This window comes from Marmota marmota, unplaced genomic scaffold (assembly GCF_001458135.2).
Source record: "Marmota marmota marmota unplaced genomic scaffold, marMar, whole genome shotgun sequence".
NCBI classification, from domain to species: Eukaryota; Metazoa; Chordata; class Mammalia; order Rodentia; family Sciuridae; genus Marmota; species Marmota marmota.
Window position 1 is genome coordinate 8,026,729 of NW_025999853.1, and position 20,365 is coordinate 8,047,093.

Below are 20,365 nucleotides of genomic sequence, written 5' to 3' on the forward strand. Positions count from 1 at the left end.
AATTTTTTTTTTTTTTTTTTTTTTTTTTAGTGTTTTTTAGTTGTCAATCGATGTTTATTTTATTTATTTATATGTGGTGCTGAGAATTGAAACCCAGCACCTCACACACGCTAGGCAAGTGCTCTACCATTGAGCCACAATGCCAGCCCCTCCAGTACAGAATTCTATAGCCCAACCCAACTATCAGTAAAATGTGAAGAGAATAAGGAAATTTCTGGATGCACAAGATCTCACAATGTTTACCTTTCATAAGTCATTACTCAAGAAACTACGGGAGGGAATACTGCAACAAAACGAGAAAAAACCAGAAAAGAGGAACAAGATCAGGAAGCATGGATCCTAGCATAGGAAAAAGACACTATGATACTGATAATTATGATGGTGACATTCACAGGTAAGTTATAAAAGTGCTTTGAGTATTGTTCCTTTCTTATACAATTGTTTTTCCTGGTGTTAACTGCCTTTTTATTTATTTTATTTCTTTATTTACTAACTATAAAATGCTTCATAGAAGCTAATGAATAGCTTACTAAAATTCATTAGTGTTTTACAAATTGTTATCTATACCAGGAGACTCTCTTCATAGAAAATGATGTAGGTATAGACATATTTGTTTACTTTTGTTCTTGCCTATCATTAATTCATACTCAAAATCACATACAGAGGTATTCAATTTAGCAACTGATATACTGTGGGGAAAAAAATATATAATAAAGAATATGTTTATGTACATATTTAAAGGATACCTCTAGAAATGTAGAATACATGTATTTATTATATATAGGAAAGTTCCAAAACAGATCTGTAAATATGAATAGTCTCTGATATTATATATAATGAGGGTGACCTTCTCTTAGACAGGGATTCTTAATTCAGACCACTATCACAACGGTCTGTAAAGCTTTCTTTCTTTCCTTTTTTTTCGGTGTTAGGGGATACAAGCAAGGGGATTCACATGCTAGGCAGGCACTCTACCAAGGAGCTACACCTCCAAGCTCTGAAGCTTTCTTTAAAAACAGAGCTGTCTGGGCATCTCAGAGATGATTCTGATGTGTACCAGAGTTGAGGATCCCTGTTCTAAAGTAATGCACTAAAAATATTAATAAAAATTGGGACTTTAACAATAAACATTCAATTGCCATCATAAATGTGTTAACTTACACTGTTCGGAAGGGTGCTATTACTGCCTTGTCTGTGAGGGTCCACTCTGCCTCCTGTGGGAATGACAAAGTTCAGACTAATATGCTCTTGATGAATATCAGTAAAACATATTATTAATATATTCTTTAAAGGTATATATTAAAGATTTTTTAAACAGTACTCTCTCAAAATTTATCTGTTTTCTTAATAGTTTAACAGCTAATTGAAACTCTTTCTGGAAGACTGTATAAAATAAAATTTGCTTTTACTTTCCAAGTGCCTAATTAAAAATACATTTGAAAAAGGTGAAATAGCCAGGCACGGTGGCGCATACCTGTAATCCCAATGACTTGGGAGGCTGAGGCAGGAGGTTCATGAGTTCAAGGCCAGCCTCAGCAACTTAGCAAGGCCATAAGCAACTTGGTAAGACCCTGATTCAAAGTAAAAAGGGCTGCAGATCTGGCTTAGTGATTCAATCCCCAGATTTTAAAAAAAAAAAGAAAAGAAAAGAAATATTTTTGAAAGCTAATCAAAAACATCTCCTGAACTCAAGAAACATCAATTTTTAAAGTGCATTAAAATGAACTGCAGGAAAAAAAAATCTATTCTGCACATCTATCCATTCTGCTGCACATAATGGTACAAGAGCTAATTTTTAGAGCTGAAAATCAACATATAAACTTACCATTGGACCATAAAAAAAAATTTTTTAATCTTTTATTTATTTTTATGTGGTGCTGAGGAGCAAACACAGTGCCTCACTCATGCAAGGCGGGCACTCTACCACTGAACTATAGCCCCAGCCCTGGATCATAAAATTTCTTAAACCAAGCAATTAATACTCTTGCAGTAGAGTATTTTTGTGTGTGTGTGTGTAGTGCTGGGGAATGAACCCTGAGGCACTTTACCACTGAGCTACATCCCTAGTCTTTTTAAAATTTTGAGACAGGGTCTCACTATATTGCTCTAACTTGTGATCCTCCTGCCTCAGTCTCCTAGTCACCAGGATTACAAGGTACACCACTGTGCCCAGCTGCAGTATACTTTTTAAAGTATACATGGTTTATATAAGCATGACTTTCATTTTACCTGGCATATTTAATGCTGCTGAAGAATCTGACGGTGCAGCTTGGTAAGGCAAGTCTGTATTCAGCTGCAAAAGATAGCCTTCAACGGTAGGTACTTCATCCCACTTGACATGGAAAGAGTTGGTAGTAGCTTTGATCAACTGTACTTGTGATGGTGCTGGTGGTTTCTCTAAAGAACAATATTAATATTACACATTTTAGTTTCAAATTTAGTATCAATAGTTTGCCTTCAAAGTTTATGTGGACTGTAGCTTGGAAAACAAAAACAAGGAACATAGCATCTTTTTTAGCAAGAGAGAGAAAATTTACTCATATATACATAGCTATAGTAGATCAGATGAAAGTAGTCTGAGGTTCAGATTCTGTTTGTTTAATTTCTTTTTTTTAATATTTATTTTTTACTTATAGGTGACACATATCTTTATTTTATTTATGTGGTGCTGAGGATCGAACCCAGGGCCTCACGCGTGCTAGGCGAGTGCTCTACCTCTGAGCTACAATCCCAGCCCCAAGTTTAATTTCTTTTTAAAAAATATTTTTAGTTGTAGATGGACACAACACCTTTATTTTATTTACTTATTTTTATGTGGTGATGAGGATCGAACCCAGTGCCTCATACATGCGAGGTAAGTACTCCATCACTGAGCTACAACCCCAGCCCTATTTGTTTAATTTCTTATACAAATAAATCTACAGGGCTAGGGTTGTGGCTTAGTGGTAGAGTAATGAGGAAGTAAACTAAGAAAAGGGCAAATGAGGGATCCAGGAAACAGGGAATCCAGCACAGATGTGAGGTAAAATATAACTCCAGTAAGATGATAAAGACTCTAAGGATGATAGCTGTGATGGATTTGTAGAGGGCAACCATCCCAGAGTAAGGCAGGAGAACTCTCTTCAAAATGTTGAATTTGAGGGGCTGGGGTTGTGGCTCAGTAGCAGAGCACTCACCAAGCATGTATGAGGCGCTGGATTCAATCCTCAGAACCACATAAAAATAAATAAATAAAATAAAGGTATTGTGTCCAACTACAACTAAAAAGATAAATAAATAAGTTAAAATGATGAATTTGGTAGAATATCTGATGCATCTAACCATAATGAGAGAAGATTTAACAAATAACAGAGTACAGACTGAACCAGTGGTACATGCGTACAGATCTAACATGAACAAAACAGACAATTTGCTCCATGGCAAATAGAAAACCATACAAGGAAGATTCAAGTATAAATAGTGTTTATACAGTCATAATGTAAATACTGAATACTCATCTAATGAAACTCTGGGGTAGTCATACTGAAAGATAGGAGATGGAAAAAGTATAGAAGAGAGGTGAGGTATTGTGGGAAGAGATCCTTTAATTTTCATAGTAGAAAGTGGGTATATTACACCAAAACTGGAAAATAAACAAACAAAGTAACAATATATGCATGCAATAGTAGAGATGTGGAAGTAAAGGATCTCATTCAACAGAGTTGAAAACAGATGCTTATAAAAGCAAGAAAAAACAGGACTGCTATTTTTCATGAAAAGCCATATTACGGAGTTCTAGTACTCATTTAAATATGATCCAATGTATAAAGTTTAAAAGAGAAAAAGGCAAGATAAATATCCCCTACCTCCCCCAAAAGGTGATGATAATTTTCTCAGCAAATTATTCAGGCTAAAAACTTCACCCTTAATTCTTCTCTTTCTGTTACCTGCCACACCCAAATTCTGCCCTTATGGCAGTGGCCATGATTACTTTTAGAGGAAATATTGGTGTCTAAAATCTTTGATTAAAAATCTAGCCACTCAGATCCAATGGTTTACATACTTTTAAAGTCACAGATCCCTTAGAGAATATGTTTAAAGTGATATATATTTCCTACAGAGTGAAATTCATCATATACACATATTTTTTTTATTATTTTTATTTTTAGTTATAGAGAGACTCAGTATCTTTATTTTGTTTATTTATTTTTATTGGTGCTGAGGATCGAACCCAGTGCCTCACATGTGCAAAGCAAGCACTTTGCCACTGAGCCACAACCCCAGCCCCATGTACACATATTTTTATCCTTGGATTTTGGTTACTAATTCCCAGTTTCATAGATCACTCGGTATGTTGGAGTTTTCATATTTCTCTCCTGCTTGTTAGGATGGGCTTCTTCTGTAGAAATTATTTAGTCTCTAGCTTTGTTATTCCACTTATTATTTTTTCAACTATCTTAATTTTAACACTAAACTATTTTATATTACAAAAGTAGTACATGCTACTGTAGAAAAGAGTGATAAGTCAGAAAACTGAACTCAAATCTCACCTCTCAAATAATACTTAAGTGTGTCAACTTGCTAATTTTTTATTTACCCACTTAAACTGGAGTCCAGGTTGGGGCTGTGGCTCAGCAGTAAAGCGCTTGCCTAGCACTTGCAAGGTGCTGGGTTCAATCCTCAGCACCACATAAAAATAAATAAATAAAATAAAGGTATTGTGTCCAACTACAACTAAAAAAATTAAAAAACAACAACAACAACAACAATTGGGGCTGGGATTGTGGCTCAGTGGTAGAGTGCTCGCCTAGCATACATGAGGCACTGGGTTCGATCCTCAGCACCACATAAATGTAAAATAAAGATACTATGTCCACCAAAAAAAAAAAAAAAAACTGTCCACCAAAAAATAATAATAATAATAATGTTTTATCATTTTCTTTTCCTATAATACCACAAATTACAAAAATTATAGATCTAATGTTTACACTAATCTGTAGATCTGTTTATTCCATCAACTGTTTGTTTGATATCATTTTAAACTTAGCCTGGTCTAAATTCAACACAGTTTTCTCCATTCAACACAATCTCAGCAAATTATTCAGGCTAAAAACTTCACCCTCAATTTTTCTTTCTGTTACCTGCCATACCCAATTTATCAGCCAGTTCTGTCAACAGAATCCAAAATATATCCTGAGCTTACCCATTCTTCCCCTTCTGCACTGTCTCCACTACAGCCTAAGACAGTTGTGATTACTGCAAGAGCCCCCTAACTTGTCTCCCTGTATACACTTTTGCCCCACAATTTATTTTTCACACAATTGCCAGTGTCCATTCCCAGTGTACATCCAATCATATCACGTCTCCTTCAAACTTAAACATATCTTACCATTGTATTTTTAAAACAATTTACAAGTACACAAGAGGTCATGGGTTCAATATCAGTTATCACAAAAAAAAATAAATGAATCAGTCAATGAATAAATAAACAATTCAAAATCTACTATGGCATTCAAGGACCTTCATGATCTGTCCCATGGTGATCTCTAACTTCCATTATTACAATCTTCTCTTTGTTTAACTGGCTCAAATCTATTCCCAAATATGCCAAATCTTCCCATCTATGGGCTCCTGAATTTACTCTTCACTCTTCCTGCAATAATTTCCCCAGATTTTTAGGTGGGTAGCTCCTCCTCACCATTTGGAACACATCCCATATATCATCTCTTCAGAGACCTTTTCTGACTACTCACTCTGAAGCAGCTACCAGCCTCAATTCCCAGTACCTCCAAGCACTATCTCATGTCTCCACATGCTTACCAGAAATGGTACTTATTTTGTTCATTTGCTTGACGTACTATTTATTATCCCCCGCCCTCACACTCTCTCATAATGTAAATCTGTGCAAGTAGGGACATTACCAGTCTTGTTCACTGTTGTATTCTCAGCACTTAAAAAACAATTTTTGCATCACAGCTGTCAGTAAATATTTATTGAAAATGGATGTGAGTTTCACGTTTAAAAAATTCTTGGTGCTCTAACACTTTAAGAAAAACCCACTTTAATATGTGGTAATTTCAGATCTACAGAAAAGATGTGAAGATAGTATAGTGTTGCCATCTACCTTTTCCCCAACATTTGCTAAAACTAAGAAATTGCCACTCATTAATACTATTTACTAAAATTCACACTACTCAGATTTCCTCATTTTTCAATTAAGCCATTAAGTTCCAAATTTTCAATTCTGTGACTATTTCAACAAAATTGACATAGGTGCCTTATGAAATAGGTTGGAAATCATAATCTATAATTTATATATATACATTATTTTATTAATATTAATGTTAATTATAATTAGATCCTTTTCTATAATTATGTTGCATCTTATAAACTATGTCTAAGTTTTTATACACACTCCACAAATCTAGGACAATAGGACAAAATGGTTTAATGTCTTTTGGCTTCTTGGATCCAATCCAGGACACCATGCTGCCTTTGGTCATCTTATCATTTTACACTCCTCCATTTGAGACTATTTCTTAGTCATGTTTTAATAGTCTTGAATCTTTTGAAGATTACTGTACAAATATTCTGTAGAACGTCTAGAACGTTCCTCCATTTGAGTTTATCTGATATTTTTCAAAGTTAGATTCAAGTAATAGATTTTTGGGAAGAGTACCACAATGATGAAGTACTTTCTTATCATTATTTCCAGGAGGGTAAATATATCAGTATGACTTATCAACAGTGACATTAACCTTGATCACTTCAGTAAGGTGGTGCTTACAGGTTTCCCCATGAGGCTACTGTTTTTTCCCTTTCCATACTCTATTCTTTGGAAAGAAATCTCTAAGTTCAAGCTACACTCAAGAAAAGAGCAATTAATATATATTCCTCTGATGTGGGAAATATCTACACAAATTATTTCTCTCATTTTTTTTAAATTATAGGAAAGAGGCAGTGTCATTTAGATTAAATCTTAAAAGACAAAAATTATTTGAGTATTTACCTAAAGGATAAATTTTATTTGCTAAATACTCTTACCCACCAGTATCAAGATACCAAAGATCCTTGCAGCAAACTTGACTATTCAGTGCTTTTTTGTAGCCATCTCTTCCACTCCAAAAATATAATCGAGTGCCAATTGCTACGGCACAGTGTCCAGCTCTTGGTCTTGGTCTTGAATTTTTTTTATCTTCCTGAGAATCTGATACCAGAGTGGTCCACTCTGCTGTATCTAAAACCATAGGAATATCCATGACTGATCTATTATTCTTAAACATCAAAATTTCACAAATTCTTTTATTAATAAATCTTATTTCAATGAGTAAATTTTAAAAGACTCACCTAGATTTAGGTAAGAAAATGAACTGGTACATCTCCATTCACAATCATGAGGTGAAGTCTCAATATTTTCCCCCTTATGTGGAACCCATCCACCAAAAATGTACATTCTGAACAACAATCAAAAAAAAAAAAAAAAACCAGAAAACCAAGAACAGAAAGTAGGTGATTTAATTTCACTTGTTGGATTAGAATGTTAAAAATGAACAAAAGATTTATTTGTTGACTCAGTTTCAGGACTGCTAGGCACAATATGTACATACCTATAATCTTACCTACTTAGAGGCTCAGGCAGAAAGATTACAAGTTTGAGGCCAGCCTCACTAACTTGACAGATCCTCAGAAACTTAGCAAGACCCTCTCTAAAAATTGAAAAAAAGAATAAGAAGGGGCTGGGGTTGTGGCTCAGTGGTAGAACGTTTGCCTCAGACACGTGAGGCACTGGGTTCAATTCTCAGAACCACATATAAATAAATGAATAAAATAAAGATCCATCAACACTAAAAAAAAATAAAAAAGAATAAAAAGGACCAGGTGTGTGGCTCAGAGGTAAAGTGACCCTGAGTTCAATCCCTAATACCAGAAAAAAACAAAAAATAAATTTAAAACTATGTCCTCAGAGTCCTAGAGGTTCTTGAGAAAAGCCTCATGGCTGCTAAAGAAGATAAGCTCATCAGGTAGAGTTTAGGGATCATGAGTCCTTATGCCAATCAGGGAAACTCCACATTTTTTGTATTTTATATGCTGGAATATATAATATTCCAATGGAAAATTGCATTGTACAAGATTATGTTTAACTGTGAAGATGATTCTGTTTGGCTCTGAAGCTTTTATTTATTTATTTATTTTTGTGACACTGGGGATTGAGCCCAAGAGAGCTGTACCACTGAGTCACATCCCCCATCCTTTTTTTAATTATTATTTTTATTTCGAGACAGGGTTTAACTAAGTTGTCTACACTGGCTTCAAACTTGCGATTCTCCTACCTCAGCCTCCTGGGTCTCCAGGATTGCAGGCATGTGCATACTGGCTTTTTTAAAAAAAACAACAACAACAAAAAAAAACATTTGTTAAATACTGAACTTCAGACTACTCAGATCTTACCAGTTTTTTCAATTAATCTTTTAAGTCCCAAGTTTTCAATTCTGTAAATTACTGAGATTCTAAATTACAACTAGTACTGTCCTGAAACATTATATTTAAGGTAAAAACCCCGTACTAGTAAATACTTCATTAAGTTCTACTTAAATAATACTCCTAATCATGGCCCAGTGTTACATAAATAGGGATACTTGTACAGTTAATATTTTTCAAGTGCTCTGAATGTATAGGGCACTGTTCTAAGCATTTTTATGTATTAATACATTTAATCCTCACTAAAACCTTGTGAAGTTTTACTTTAATCTGCATTGTATTCTTGAGGAAAGTGAGGTACAGATGAATTAAATTTCCTTGCCCCAGGTCACAAAGGACAAGTATGAAACCTGAGGCTTGAATTTAGGCCATATAGTTATAAAGCCTGTATTCTAACCATAACTCCACATGTCCTTCCAAACACAACTATTGTATGTGCCTGAATACAAATCAAGCAGTGCTAAAAATATGTCAAAAGAAACAGTGAGATAGGTATACCAAACCATCCACAAAAAATATATCAGTTGACAACATCCTGCCTTACACTCAGGTAGTGCCTACTCTGGACAAGGAGTTGTGAGGAAGATAAAGATGTATAAGAGGCAATATGAAAGAAAATGACAAAGACATATAAGAAGCAGTATGATAAGAAAATGATAAAGTATTTTAGCTTCTGCAAATATTTTTTAGCTTCAGAAAGCACAAACATCACTAAGTTCAGTAATCTATTTCCAAGAAACTAGGAGTATCACTTTTACATACATCTAATTTTTTTTTTTTAAAGCAAAAACAACACAAAAAAATCCTTACTTATTTCCTATAACACTGGCCGTGTGAAGGCTTCGTGGAAGTGGAACTGTCCCTTTAGTTTCTGGTTTTGACCATGACATAGTTTCTAAAAGTAAAAAAAAAAAAAGGATATTAGCAACTTGATCTAATATAGCAAATTACCTCAACTTGTGTAATTTTTTAAAAAATAGAACAAAGTAAGTACTTGTCAAAATGAAGTAAAAATGTTTCACAGCAGTTATATGAATTTCATCTTAGAATGAACATTTTCAGTTGACATAAATTGACAAGACAGAAATCTGTTTACACTTGAATGTTAGCATTTGTTATGGAGAAGGTTAGTACTTAGGGTATCACCCAATTCTGAATTAAGAACAATATTATTAGTGTTTTTAATGTTTCAAGTAAAAGTACACTGTGTGTACTTTACACATGCTGAAGGTAGTGTCACCCTGCGTACCTGTGTGGCTTCTTCAGACGTGTTTTTTGGTTTTTTAAATATTTATTTTTTAGTTATAGGTGGACACAATGTCTTTATTTTACTTTATGTGGTGCTGAGGATCAAACCCAGAGCCTCACGCATGCTAGGCAAGCGTCTACCTCTGAGCCACAACCCCCAGCCCCAAACAGCGGGTTTTAGCATTAGTATTAAATTCATATAGTAAACAGAAACCCCAGACCATTCATTCAACAAACATTTACCATAGTGTACTTTATAGTTAAAGGTGAGAGACACATTTGCCCTTTAGTCACTCATTCCTAGAGTCCCTTCAGAAAAAGCTACCTAAGGGTTTTTTAATGACTAATTGCTAATACTACATTTCCTATTGATAAGGTAGCCATATATAACTTTCAACTGGACACTTTTCAGTGTGAAATGGAGTACTACTGATAATTACATAGAACAGTAAGCATAAAGCTGGACCATATCAGGTAAAGCAGGACCATATCTGGAAAACCAGAACCTCTGGTGAAACTACTAACAGGGAACACAGAAGAGTTACTGTCATAAATCAAATTCATTTGTTTAGCCTAACTGATTGCATCTCATCTGTGTCTGAGACTACAAGTACAGGCTATAATTAATGCAACTCAATAAATACTACAATCAAAAATATTTTCAAGGGCTGGGGTTTTGGCTCAGCGGTAGAGCACTCGCCTAGCACATGCGAGGCCCTGGGTTTGATCCTAAGCACCACATAAAAATAAATAAATAAAGATACTGTGTCCAACTAAAAAATAAATATTTTTAAAAAATATTTTCAAGGTATTTGAAATTTGCCCTTATAATCATACCAATCCAGCCTGAATCAAGTTAAGTTTACCTAAGTCAAGCTGCCACAGGTCATCCAGGCGAGCACCACACATTCCACCAAAAACATACATTTTAGGACTTCCAGAATCTTTTTTGCAATATATAACAGCTGTGTGGGATTCTCTTGGAGAAGGCACAATCCCTTTAGTGACTGGAATGCTCCATCCCACAACACCAGAACCATGCTGCAGCTCCAACTCATAGAAATCATTTAAATATCTGCATATCATGAAAAAAAAAGAAAACATTCAGATAATATATGTCTTTTATCCGTTTTTTGCTTCTATTCATAAAGTATGTAAAAAATTCATATTAGAAACAAAGCACAGAGGGGTTGAGGTTGTGGCTCAGAAGTGGAGCACTTGCCTAGCATGTGTGAGGCACTGGGTTTGATCCTTAGCACCACATAAAAATAAGCGAATAAGGGGCTGGGGATGTGGCTCAAGTGGTAGCGCGCTCGCCTACATGCGTGCGGCCCGGGTTCGATCCTCAGCACCACAAACAAAGATGTTGTGTCCGCCGAGAACTAAAAAAATAAATATTAAAAAATTCAAAAAAAAAATAAGCGAATAAAATAAAGGTATTTTATCCACCCACAACTAAAAAATAATAATAATAATAATAAAAAAGAAACAGAGCACAGAAAGAATGGCTGGACTCTCAAATAGGAAGGTTTAAATGGTTATTCCCCTGTTTGATGTCTTAAGTGGGATTGCTGAAGGACAGGCCAAAGGTACTGTCCACTCTGTGTGACCTCTTCAGATGATGGTTTTTAGCTTTAGTGTTAAATTCATAAAGCCAGCAGAAACCCCAGACCATTCATTCAACATTTACCAAATACTACTATGTACCAGGTGCTCTTCCAGAGCTTAGCAGAGAACAGAAGAGAGCAAAAAAAATCCCTGCCATCATTTAGCCAACAGTGAAGGTATCAGTGACAATGGTGGTAGCTTTAAAACACAAATCAAAATTCTCTGACACTCTTCCCATCAAGGGGTGGGGTCTATGACTCCTCCCTTTGATTCTCCACAGGTCCATATAGCTTCACAAAATCATTGTTCTTGAATTGTAAAAAAGTCTAGCTACCAAAAAAAAACCACCATCTGAAGAGGCCACCATAGGTACGCAGGGTGACAGTACTTTCAGTATGTCCTTCAGCCATCTCAGTTGAGGCATCAGATATGGGAGTAACCATTCAAACCTTCCCACTTCAGAGTCTAGCCTTCTCTTTTGTGTCCTGTATGAATTTCTGACCCACAGAGTTCATGAGCATAATAAAATAGTTGTAATTCTGCAGCACTAAACGTTGGGCAGTTTATCACACAGTAATAGATAACCAGAACAAATACTTCCTATAATATTTAGGCAAATACCTATAAGACATCTCTCTCTCTGGATGTCAACATATGATAAACAAGGCATATAACAAATGGGGCTTTGCAACTTTTCTCCCCACTGCAATGTCATAGCAATGTCCAAGTAGCTTCTTTACTTTAGACACTGGCATTAAACTTATTTGTGTTGTGGATGTTTTCAAAGTTTTCAGCAAAATGACTTTGGTAGGAATCTACTTCCTACCAAATTTTTACTCAAGAATGAGGGCAAGGGGCTGGGATTATGGCTTAGCAATAGAGCACTCACCTAGCATGTTCGAGGCCCTGGGTTCTATCCTCAGCACTACATAAAAATAAATAAATAAAATCAAAGTACTGTGTTCAGCGACAACTAAAAACAAACATTAAAAAAAAAAAAAAAAGAATGAGGGCAAGGGTTGGAGCTGTAGTTCAGTGACAGAGTGCTTGCTTAGCACATGTGAGGCACTGGGTTCGATCCTTAGCAAAATAAATAAATAAATAAATGCATTCTGTCCATCTATAACTTTCAAAATATTTTTTTTAAAAAGAAAGAGACCAAAAGAAAACATTTAGGACATACAAAACTTCAAAGTTTAGCCATGTAATTGTTCTGGGAAAAAATGATTCAAAATGTTAACTAGGAAAAAGAAATTCAAGAAAGGCATAAGAGAAATGGTAGAGCAAAACACCAGTAAATTATGGTTATATTTTTCAATATTTATTTTTTAGTTGTAATTGGACACAATACATTTTATTTATTTATTTATTTATTTATTTATATGTGGTGCTGAAGATCAAACCCAGGGCCTTACAAGTGGTAGGCGAGCACTCTACCACTGAGCCACATCCCCAGCCCGTTAATTTTTTTTTTTTTTTTTTTTTTTTGTGGTACCAGGGATTGAACTTTGGGACACTTGACCACTGAGCCACATCCCCAGCCCTATTTTCTATTTTTTTATTTGGAGACAGGGTCTCACTGAGTTGCTTAGTGCTTCGCTTTTGCTGAAGCTGGCTTTAAACTCAAGATCCTCCTGCCTCAGTCTCCCGCAGGGACTACAGGCATATGCTACTGCACCCAGATAAAGTGATATTCTTAATTGTCACTAAGAAAGATGTACTAAAAAAGGGCATAGTGGCATAATCTGTAATCCTAACAACCTAGGCAGGAGGATCCCAAATTTGAGGCCAACCTGGGTATCTTAGCAAGACCCTGTCTCAAGATTTGAAAAAAAAAAAAAAAGTAGGGGGGTGGGGATGTAGCTCAGTGATGAAGTACCCCTGGGTTCAATCCCAGTACTGGAAAAAAAAATTACTAAAAAGCTAATTTCTTAACATCACTATAGTCCAGAATAGATTCAAGAATATATTGAACATACAGCAAAAGGTGATAGGCAAAAGAATGCTAATGGTAAGACAGCAATTTATTCCCAGAGGTGATAAGACATTTTCAGTTTAAAATGAGTGTTAATTTCTAAGCAACTGAGGGAAGCAAAGAATTAAGAAAAAAATTAAAAATGGTAAAACAAGTAAAGCATACCACACAGAAAGCATTTAATAAGACTTTTTTTTTTTTTTTTAGAAAGACCCACCATAAACTGTATGAAAAGAAAAAGGTCAAAGCCAGGTATAGTGGTACATGCCTGAAATCTCAGTGACTGGGGAGGATAGGGCAGGAGCACTGCAAGTTCGAAACCAGTCAGCAATTTAGTGAGACCTCGTCTCAAAATTTTAAAAAACTAAAAAGACCAGGAATGTAGCTCAGTGGTAAAGCATTCCTGGGTTCAATACCAAGTACCAAAAAAAAAAAAAAAAAGAAAGAAAGAAAGAAAGAAAAAGATCAAACTGGAAAAATGTTTTTTTTGTTTGTTTGTTTTGTTTTTTAGACATCACAGAAAAAGGCTAAATTTTCTTTTTAATTTTTTAGTTGCAGTTGGACACAATACCTTTATTTTATTTATTTATTTTTATGTAGTGCTGAGGATGGAACCCAAAGCCTCGCACGTGCTAGGCAAGTGCTCCACTGCTGAGTCACAACCCCAGCCCCTACCAAATTTTCTTAAAATAAAGAAATACTAGGGTTGAGAATGTGGCTCAGCAGTAGAGCACTCGCCTAGCAAGGGCGGGACCCGGGTTCGATCCTCAGCACCACATAAAAATAAAGGCATTGTATTGTGTCCATCTAGACCTAAAAAAAATAAATAAATATTAAAAAAAGAAATACTAAAAATGAAGATAATGACCAATCAATAACAGATATAGCACTCACTCCCCAAATAAAATAGGCAAAATCATTGAGAGTGTGTGTGTGTGTGTGTGTGTGTGTATTTTTTTAAATAAGCAATGTGAACTTGACAAGGTATGAAACAAATTCTGTAATATAATAAAAGGATTCTTAACTAGGAATAAAAATGTGGCTCATATTTCAGAATTTAATAACAATTCAGCCAGGCCCGCTGGCGAACACATGTAATCTCAGCCAGTGGTTTGGGAGGCTGAGGCAGGAGGACTGCGAATTCAAAGCCAGCCTCAGCAACAGCCAGGCACCAAGCAACTCAGTGGCATCCTGTCTCTAAATAAAATACGAAAAAAAGGGCTGAGGATGTGGCTCAGTGGTAGAGTGCCCATGAGTTCAATCTCTGGTACCCCACTCCCCCAAAATAGATTTTTTTTAAATTTAAGAAAGGATTAGGGATGTATCTCAGTGGTAAAGCACCCCTAGATTCAAACCACAGTACCAAAAGAAGTAGAAAATATCCTCATCAAAGGCATATACCAGAAAACAATGCAATTAACGATAGAAAAGTAAATAAATTAATGACACAGAATAAAATTTAAAGCAAGAGTCAACAAACTTCCTCTGTACAGGGCTAGATAATAAATATTTTAGACTTTGTGGACCACAAAGTCTGTTGCAACTACTCAACTCTACTATTTTAACACAAAAGCAACCAAACATAATAAGCAAATGAATGGATGTGGCTATCTTCCAATTAAACTTTAAAAAAAAAAAAGTTTACTTTTTATTGGAGTTGGTCACAATACCTTTATTTTATTTATTTTTATGTGGTGCTTAGGATTGAACCAAGGGCCTCACAGGTGCTAAGCAAGAAAGAGCTCTACAGCTGAGCCACAACTCCAGCCCATCCAATAAAACTTCATAAATAAAAATAGGCCAGCAGGCAAACTTTGCCCACAAAGCACAGTCTGTAACTTCTGATAGGAAGCCTAGAAATGAACCATTTATATAAAAATTAAGGCATTTTAAAATGGCTTATGTAAGCTGGTGCGATGCATGCCTGTAATCTTAGTGGCTCAGAAGGCTGAGACAGGAGAATCACGAGTTCAAAGCCAGCCTCAGCAATGGCAAGGCACTTAGCAACTCAGTGAGACCCTGTCTCTAATTCAGGTTGAGTGCCCCTGAATTCAATTTCCAATACCAAAAAAAAAAAAAGGCTTATGTAGTAAATAGTATTGGAAGAAATGGAAAGAAATCAATTAGGAAAAAGAGGGAAAAGCCTTACACTAATAACAAAAGTATATTCCAAATGTATTGATTTTTTTTTTTTTAAATGTGGTGCTGGGGATGGAATCCAGGGCCTCACATATGCTAAGCCAGTGTTCCACCACTGAGCTATATCCCCAGCCAATGTTCTAAATATAAAAAAACAAAACTGTGAATGTATTAGAAGAAATGAGAGAAAAATTATTTTTTTTTAATTTTGGAGAGGAAGAGTCTTTTTAAAGAAGATACAAAATAAGAAAGCTATAAAGGGGCTGGGGGTATAGCTCAGTGGGTAGACTGCTTGCCTCGCATGCACAAGGCTCTGGGTTCAATCCCCAGCACCACCAAAAAAAAAAAAAAAAAAAANTATTTACCAGCAACCCATTTCAAAAAGTTTGAGACAAAGAAAGCTTTATAGCTAGAGTATAATTTAGGAGGTTTGGTTTGTGAAATGAGCTTTATGTTAATTTAAATGTTAAAATACTTAGCATATATGGGTTACCTAATATTTGAAAATAAGTAAATAAATAAAAAATTGCATTTAATCTTAAAGGTATACATAATAAATAATTTTTAAGTTGGAAAACATTAGTATTGTTAATGTTAATGTTATTATTTATAAGCTTAGTATACCATTGTGGAAATCCGTATATATAGAAAAATTAATTAGAATTTCTACATATATTTTAATTATAGAAATTATTTGTTATTTGTCATTTGTTTCAAAAATTGCTTATTGAAGACTTCTGATGACATTTGGTTGAAAATATATTGGTATGATGCACTGTTGACAGTGTAGGAATAGGAATGCTTTCCTGATTTTACCTCAAGAGTGTTTGGTCTTTTTCAGGCAAGTCGATGGTTATGGAAAAAAGTGAAACCCCACCCCCCTTCTTCTGGTTTACCTCCTTGTCCTCGGCTTGGACATAGTTTTTCTTTATATGGTAACAAATGCTATTTGTTTGGTGGTCTGGCAAATGAAAGTGAAGATTCAAACAATAACGTTCCCAGGTATGCCGACTCTTATTTTAGATGAAATGCTTATTTTATGATTTAGATGAGGATCATTTGGTTTCTTCCATCTTTATTATAAGGGATAAAGCTTAACTTCTTTTTTTAACTTTTAAACCTAACAATGAACAAATTTTTGTGTACTTGTATTTTCCTTAGTCTCTGGAGTGTATCTGTTTTCAATCAGAAATTATCTTATTAAGTTTATATTAATATAACTTGTATTAATATATTTATGTATCTTGATCTATAATGTATGTTTGCTAGTTCATTAATGATAACCAAAAGAAACAGATGATTATTTTAAAATTATATTTTTCAGGGAATTTAGTGATAAAAATATGACATATAAAATCATTTCCACATTTCATAGGAGAAATTCTTAAAAGTGATTCACACTGGCAAACACTTTTCCTCCTTTTTCTAAACACAAGTAATCACTATCTCTTTTTTCTGTAGTTTTAATGTATAAGCTCTGCTTTTTCTTATTTTGTTAAATTCCTAAATTAAGAAAATTTTTTAAATAGGCAAAGAGAAACCTAGAAAAATATTTGGAATATTAAGAAAAAAACCGATACTTTCATATATGTGTGTGTGTGTGTGTGTGTATCCTAAATCTCAATAATAAAAAGAAAAACTGAAATCCATGAAAATGATTGAAAAGATTAATTCAGCAAGGTCACAGGATACAAAGTCAACATACAAAGCCAATTTTATTTCCATAAACTAGCAATAAACAAAAAATTAAGAAATCAAACTCACAATATCAACAAAAAATTTTCTTAATTTAGGAATTTAACAAAATAAGAAAAAGCAGAGCTTATACATTAAAACTACAGAAAAAAGAGATAGTGATTACTTGTGTTTAGAAAAAGGAGGAAAAGTGTTTGCCAGTGTGAATCACTTTTAAGAATTTCTCCTATGAAATGTGGAAATGATTTTATATGTCATATTTTTATCACTAAATTCCCTGAAAAATATAATTTTAAAATAATCATCTGTTTCTTTTGGTTATCATTAATGAACTAGCAAACATACATTATAGATCAAGATACATAAATATATTAATACAAGTTATATTAATATAAACTTAATAAGATAATTTCTGATTGAAAACAGATACACTCCAGAGACTAAGGAAAATACAAGTACACAAAAATTTGTTCATTGTTAGGTTTAAAAGTTAAAAAAAGAAGTTAAGCTTTATCCCTTATAATAAAGATGGAAGAAACCAAATGATCCTCATCTAAATCATAAAATAAGCATTTCATCTAAAATAAGAGTCGGCATACCTGGGAACGTTATTGTTTGAATCTTCACTTTCATTTGCCAGACCACCAAACAAATAGCATTTGTTACCATATAAAGAAAAACTATGTCCAAGCCGAGGACAAGGAGGTAAACCAGAAGAAGGGGGGTGGGGTTTCACTTTTTTCCATAACCATCGACTTGCCTGAAAAAGACCAAACACTCTTGAGGTAAAATCAGGAAAGCATTCCTATTCCTACACTGTCAACAGTGCATCATACCAATATATTTTCAACCAAATGTCATCAGAAGTCTTCAATAAGCAATTTTTGAAACAAATGACAAATAACAAATAATTTCTATAATTAAAATATATGTAGAAATTCTAATTAATTTTTCTATATATACGGATTTCCACAATGGTATACTAAGCTTATAAATAATAACATTAACATTAACAATACTAATGTTTTCCAACTTAAAAATTATTTATTATGTATACCTTTAAGATTAAATGCAATTTTTTATTTATTTACTTATTTTCAAATATTAGGTAACCCATATATGCTAAGTATTTTAACATTTAAATTAACATAAAGCTCATTTCACAAACCAAACCTCCTAAATTATACTCTAGCTATAAAGCTTTCTTTGTCTCAAACTTTTTGAAATGGGTTGCTGGTAAATAAGCACAATTCATCTACATCTGCCAACTCCCAGATAACCTCAAAATAATGACCCTGGAAACATGCACAAATCAAGAAGAGTCAAGGAGGGATCTGGTTTAATAAAGGAGTCAAATTTAGAAATGATTATATGAACTGAAACCCTCTTTTTCACATATTGTGGGGGATCAGGGAAAAACAGGGAATAATGATTAGTGTGAGAGGTAACAATTTGTATGACATCAAAGCAGTGGTTTTCCAAGTATATAGTCTTGGAACCAGCAGCATCAGTTGAGAACTTGGCAGAAATGCAAATGTTCAGGCCACACTAGAGACAATAAAGCTTCGGGGCAGGGCCCAGCAATCTGTTCTCACAAATCCTTCAGGTGCTTCTGTTACAGATTAAAAATGAAAAACTATTACACTAAGATACAAAAACCTAAACATATAACACATGCAAGTAATGTAAAACATTTAGCTTAATGTTACAAATGTCACACTGGGCATAGAAAAGAACTTAGAATAGAAACTTTGGCTTTTAAATGAAGTGGAAACATTTTCTTTCAAGCTATAAAGTGTGAAGTTCATGCTATTTTAAATATGCTAATGAAATATTTTGTGATCTTTTGATGAATTATGACCAGTATCAGTATTAAAACTTCAGACTGAAATAATAAATCTTATATACACTTACTTGTAACTCATATAACTCATTGCTGTATCTTCCATATTCAACCATTCCCCCAAATACTAATATTCTGGTACCATCACAGACAAATCCATGGGCAGCACAGCCTGGAGGGATGTCTCCTCTAACAGCTGGTAGGAACCACTGATTTGTAACTAATTGCCAAAATAAAATTAAAATCAATTATAACAATGATTAGCACATTCTATGAATATATACTTTATAGGTATCATCTGTGTCAGTGGTTCTCAACTGATGATTCCCACCCCCAAGGGAATCCTCCTTTGGCAACGTTTGGAAACAATTTAGTTGTCACAACTGGAAATGGAAATGTTACTGGCAAGTAGTGGACAGAGGCCAGGGATGCTGTCAAACATCTTACAATGTACATAATAATACCCCACAGCAAAGGATCATCTGGCCCTAAATGTCAACAGTGCTATTGTTGAAAAAACCGGATCTGTATCATCCAATTCTTACAAACCCTCTGCTGGGTGAGTATCTTCGCCGTTTTACAAATAAAAATCTGAAATTTTGAAAAATTTGGTAAATTTAATGCCGATTCTGGATAATTGGCAGAAAAGTTTCAAGTTAGGTCAAATTTGTTCGAAAGCCAGAGTTTTCACACCATACTAAATCCATAGCTTTTTAACGTTATACTCTGGGTTGTTCCGAGGAGGAGAGGACGAAAAAGTTCCCTACTCTACTGTTCTGTTAAACTTTAAAGAGATTAGGGCTACGTTGTTTGGTCAAAGAAAAGTTGTCGATCATGAAATCAACCCCCAATTCAGTAATTAGCCTTACATCCAGGGCACCGATTTCTTTAGATAACTGGAGTATTTACAAGTGGAGGGAAAACAATAAATTCCAGCTTTCTATGCCACGGAGAGTCCAGGGCAGGGCGGCCTCGCTAACCAGCGGCACCTGCGATCTGCAGGGGGTCAAGTCGTGACACCCTCGTGTCGGGAGACCGGTCGCGAACGGCGCCGCACGCACCCCGGCCGCAGAGAGCAGGCCGGGCTCGCCCCCAGCCAGCTCCCCGCTGGGTCAGGGGCGACCGACCGGGGAAACCGCGAAGCTCTGCCGGATTCGGGGCCGTACTGAGCGCAGGGTCCCAGAAGGACCCTCTCCCTCCTCGCCCGCTAAGCCCTTCCTCCTGAGGAGCGGAGGAAGGAAGGCGAGAAGGCACGGCCCGGAGGCGCTCTGGCTTGGAGGGGGTTTTGTTTCCTGACAGCGGCGGTACCCCGGCCCCCGCAGTGGGCGAGGCCGCAGCCAAGGCCCAGGCCGGTGGACGCCGTGTCTCGCCGAGGTCTGCCGGCTGGGCGGGGGCGCGGG

The 20,365-nt window shown here is 35.3% G+C and overlaps 1 protein-coding gene across 2 annotated transcripts in view; it reads right to left on the reverse strand.

The window, feature by feature from the left end:
* The window catches only part of Hcfc2 (host cell factor C2), a 46,248-nt gene extending 26,095 nt beyond the window's left edge, over positions 1-20,153 (reverse strand). Inside the window, exons 1-8 of one of the 2 annotated variants that reach the window (XM_048802855.1) lie at positions 19,037-20,153; positions 17,722-17,882; positions 10,572-10,780; positions 9,268-9,352; positions 7,327-7,433; positions 7,028-7,216; positions 2,230-2,397; positions 1,162-1,214 (exon numbers count right to left, since the gene is read on the reverse strand). In XM_048802855.1, coding sequence (XP_048658812.1) covers positions 1,162-1,214; positions 2,230-2,397; positions 7,028-7,216; positions 7,327-7,433; positions 9,268-9,352; positions 10,572-10,780; positions 17,722-17,882; positions 19,037-19,081 — 1,017 coding nt within the window. In that variant the 5' untranslated portion in view covers positions 19,082-20,153. The remainder of the gene's footprint in view (positions 1-1,161; positions 1,215-2,229; positions 2,398-7,027; positions 7,217-7,326; positions 7,434-9,267; positions 9,353-10,571; positions 10,781-17,721; positions 17,883-19,036) is intronic. The other variant, XM_015482831.2, reaches the window with a different exon arrangement.
* Between the last annotated feature and the right edge of the window lie 212 nt (positions 20,154-20,365).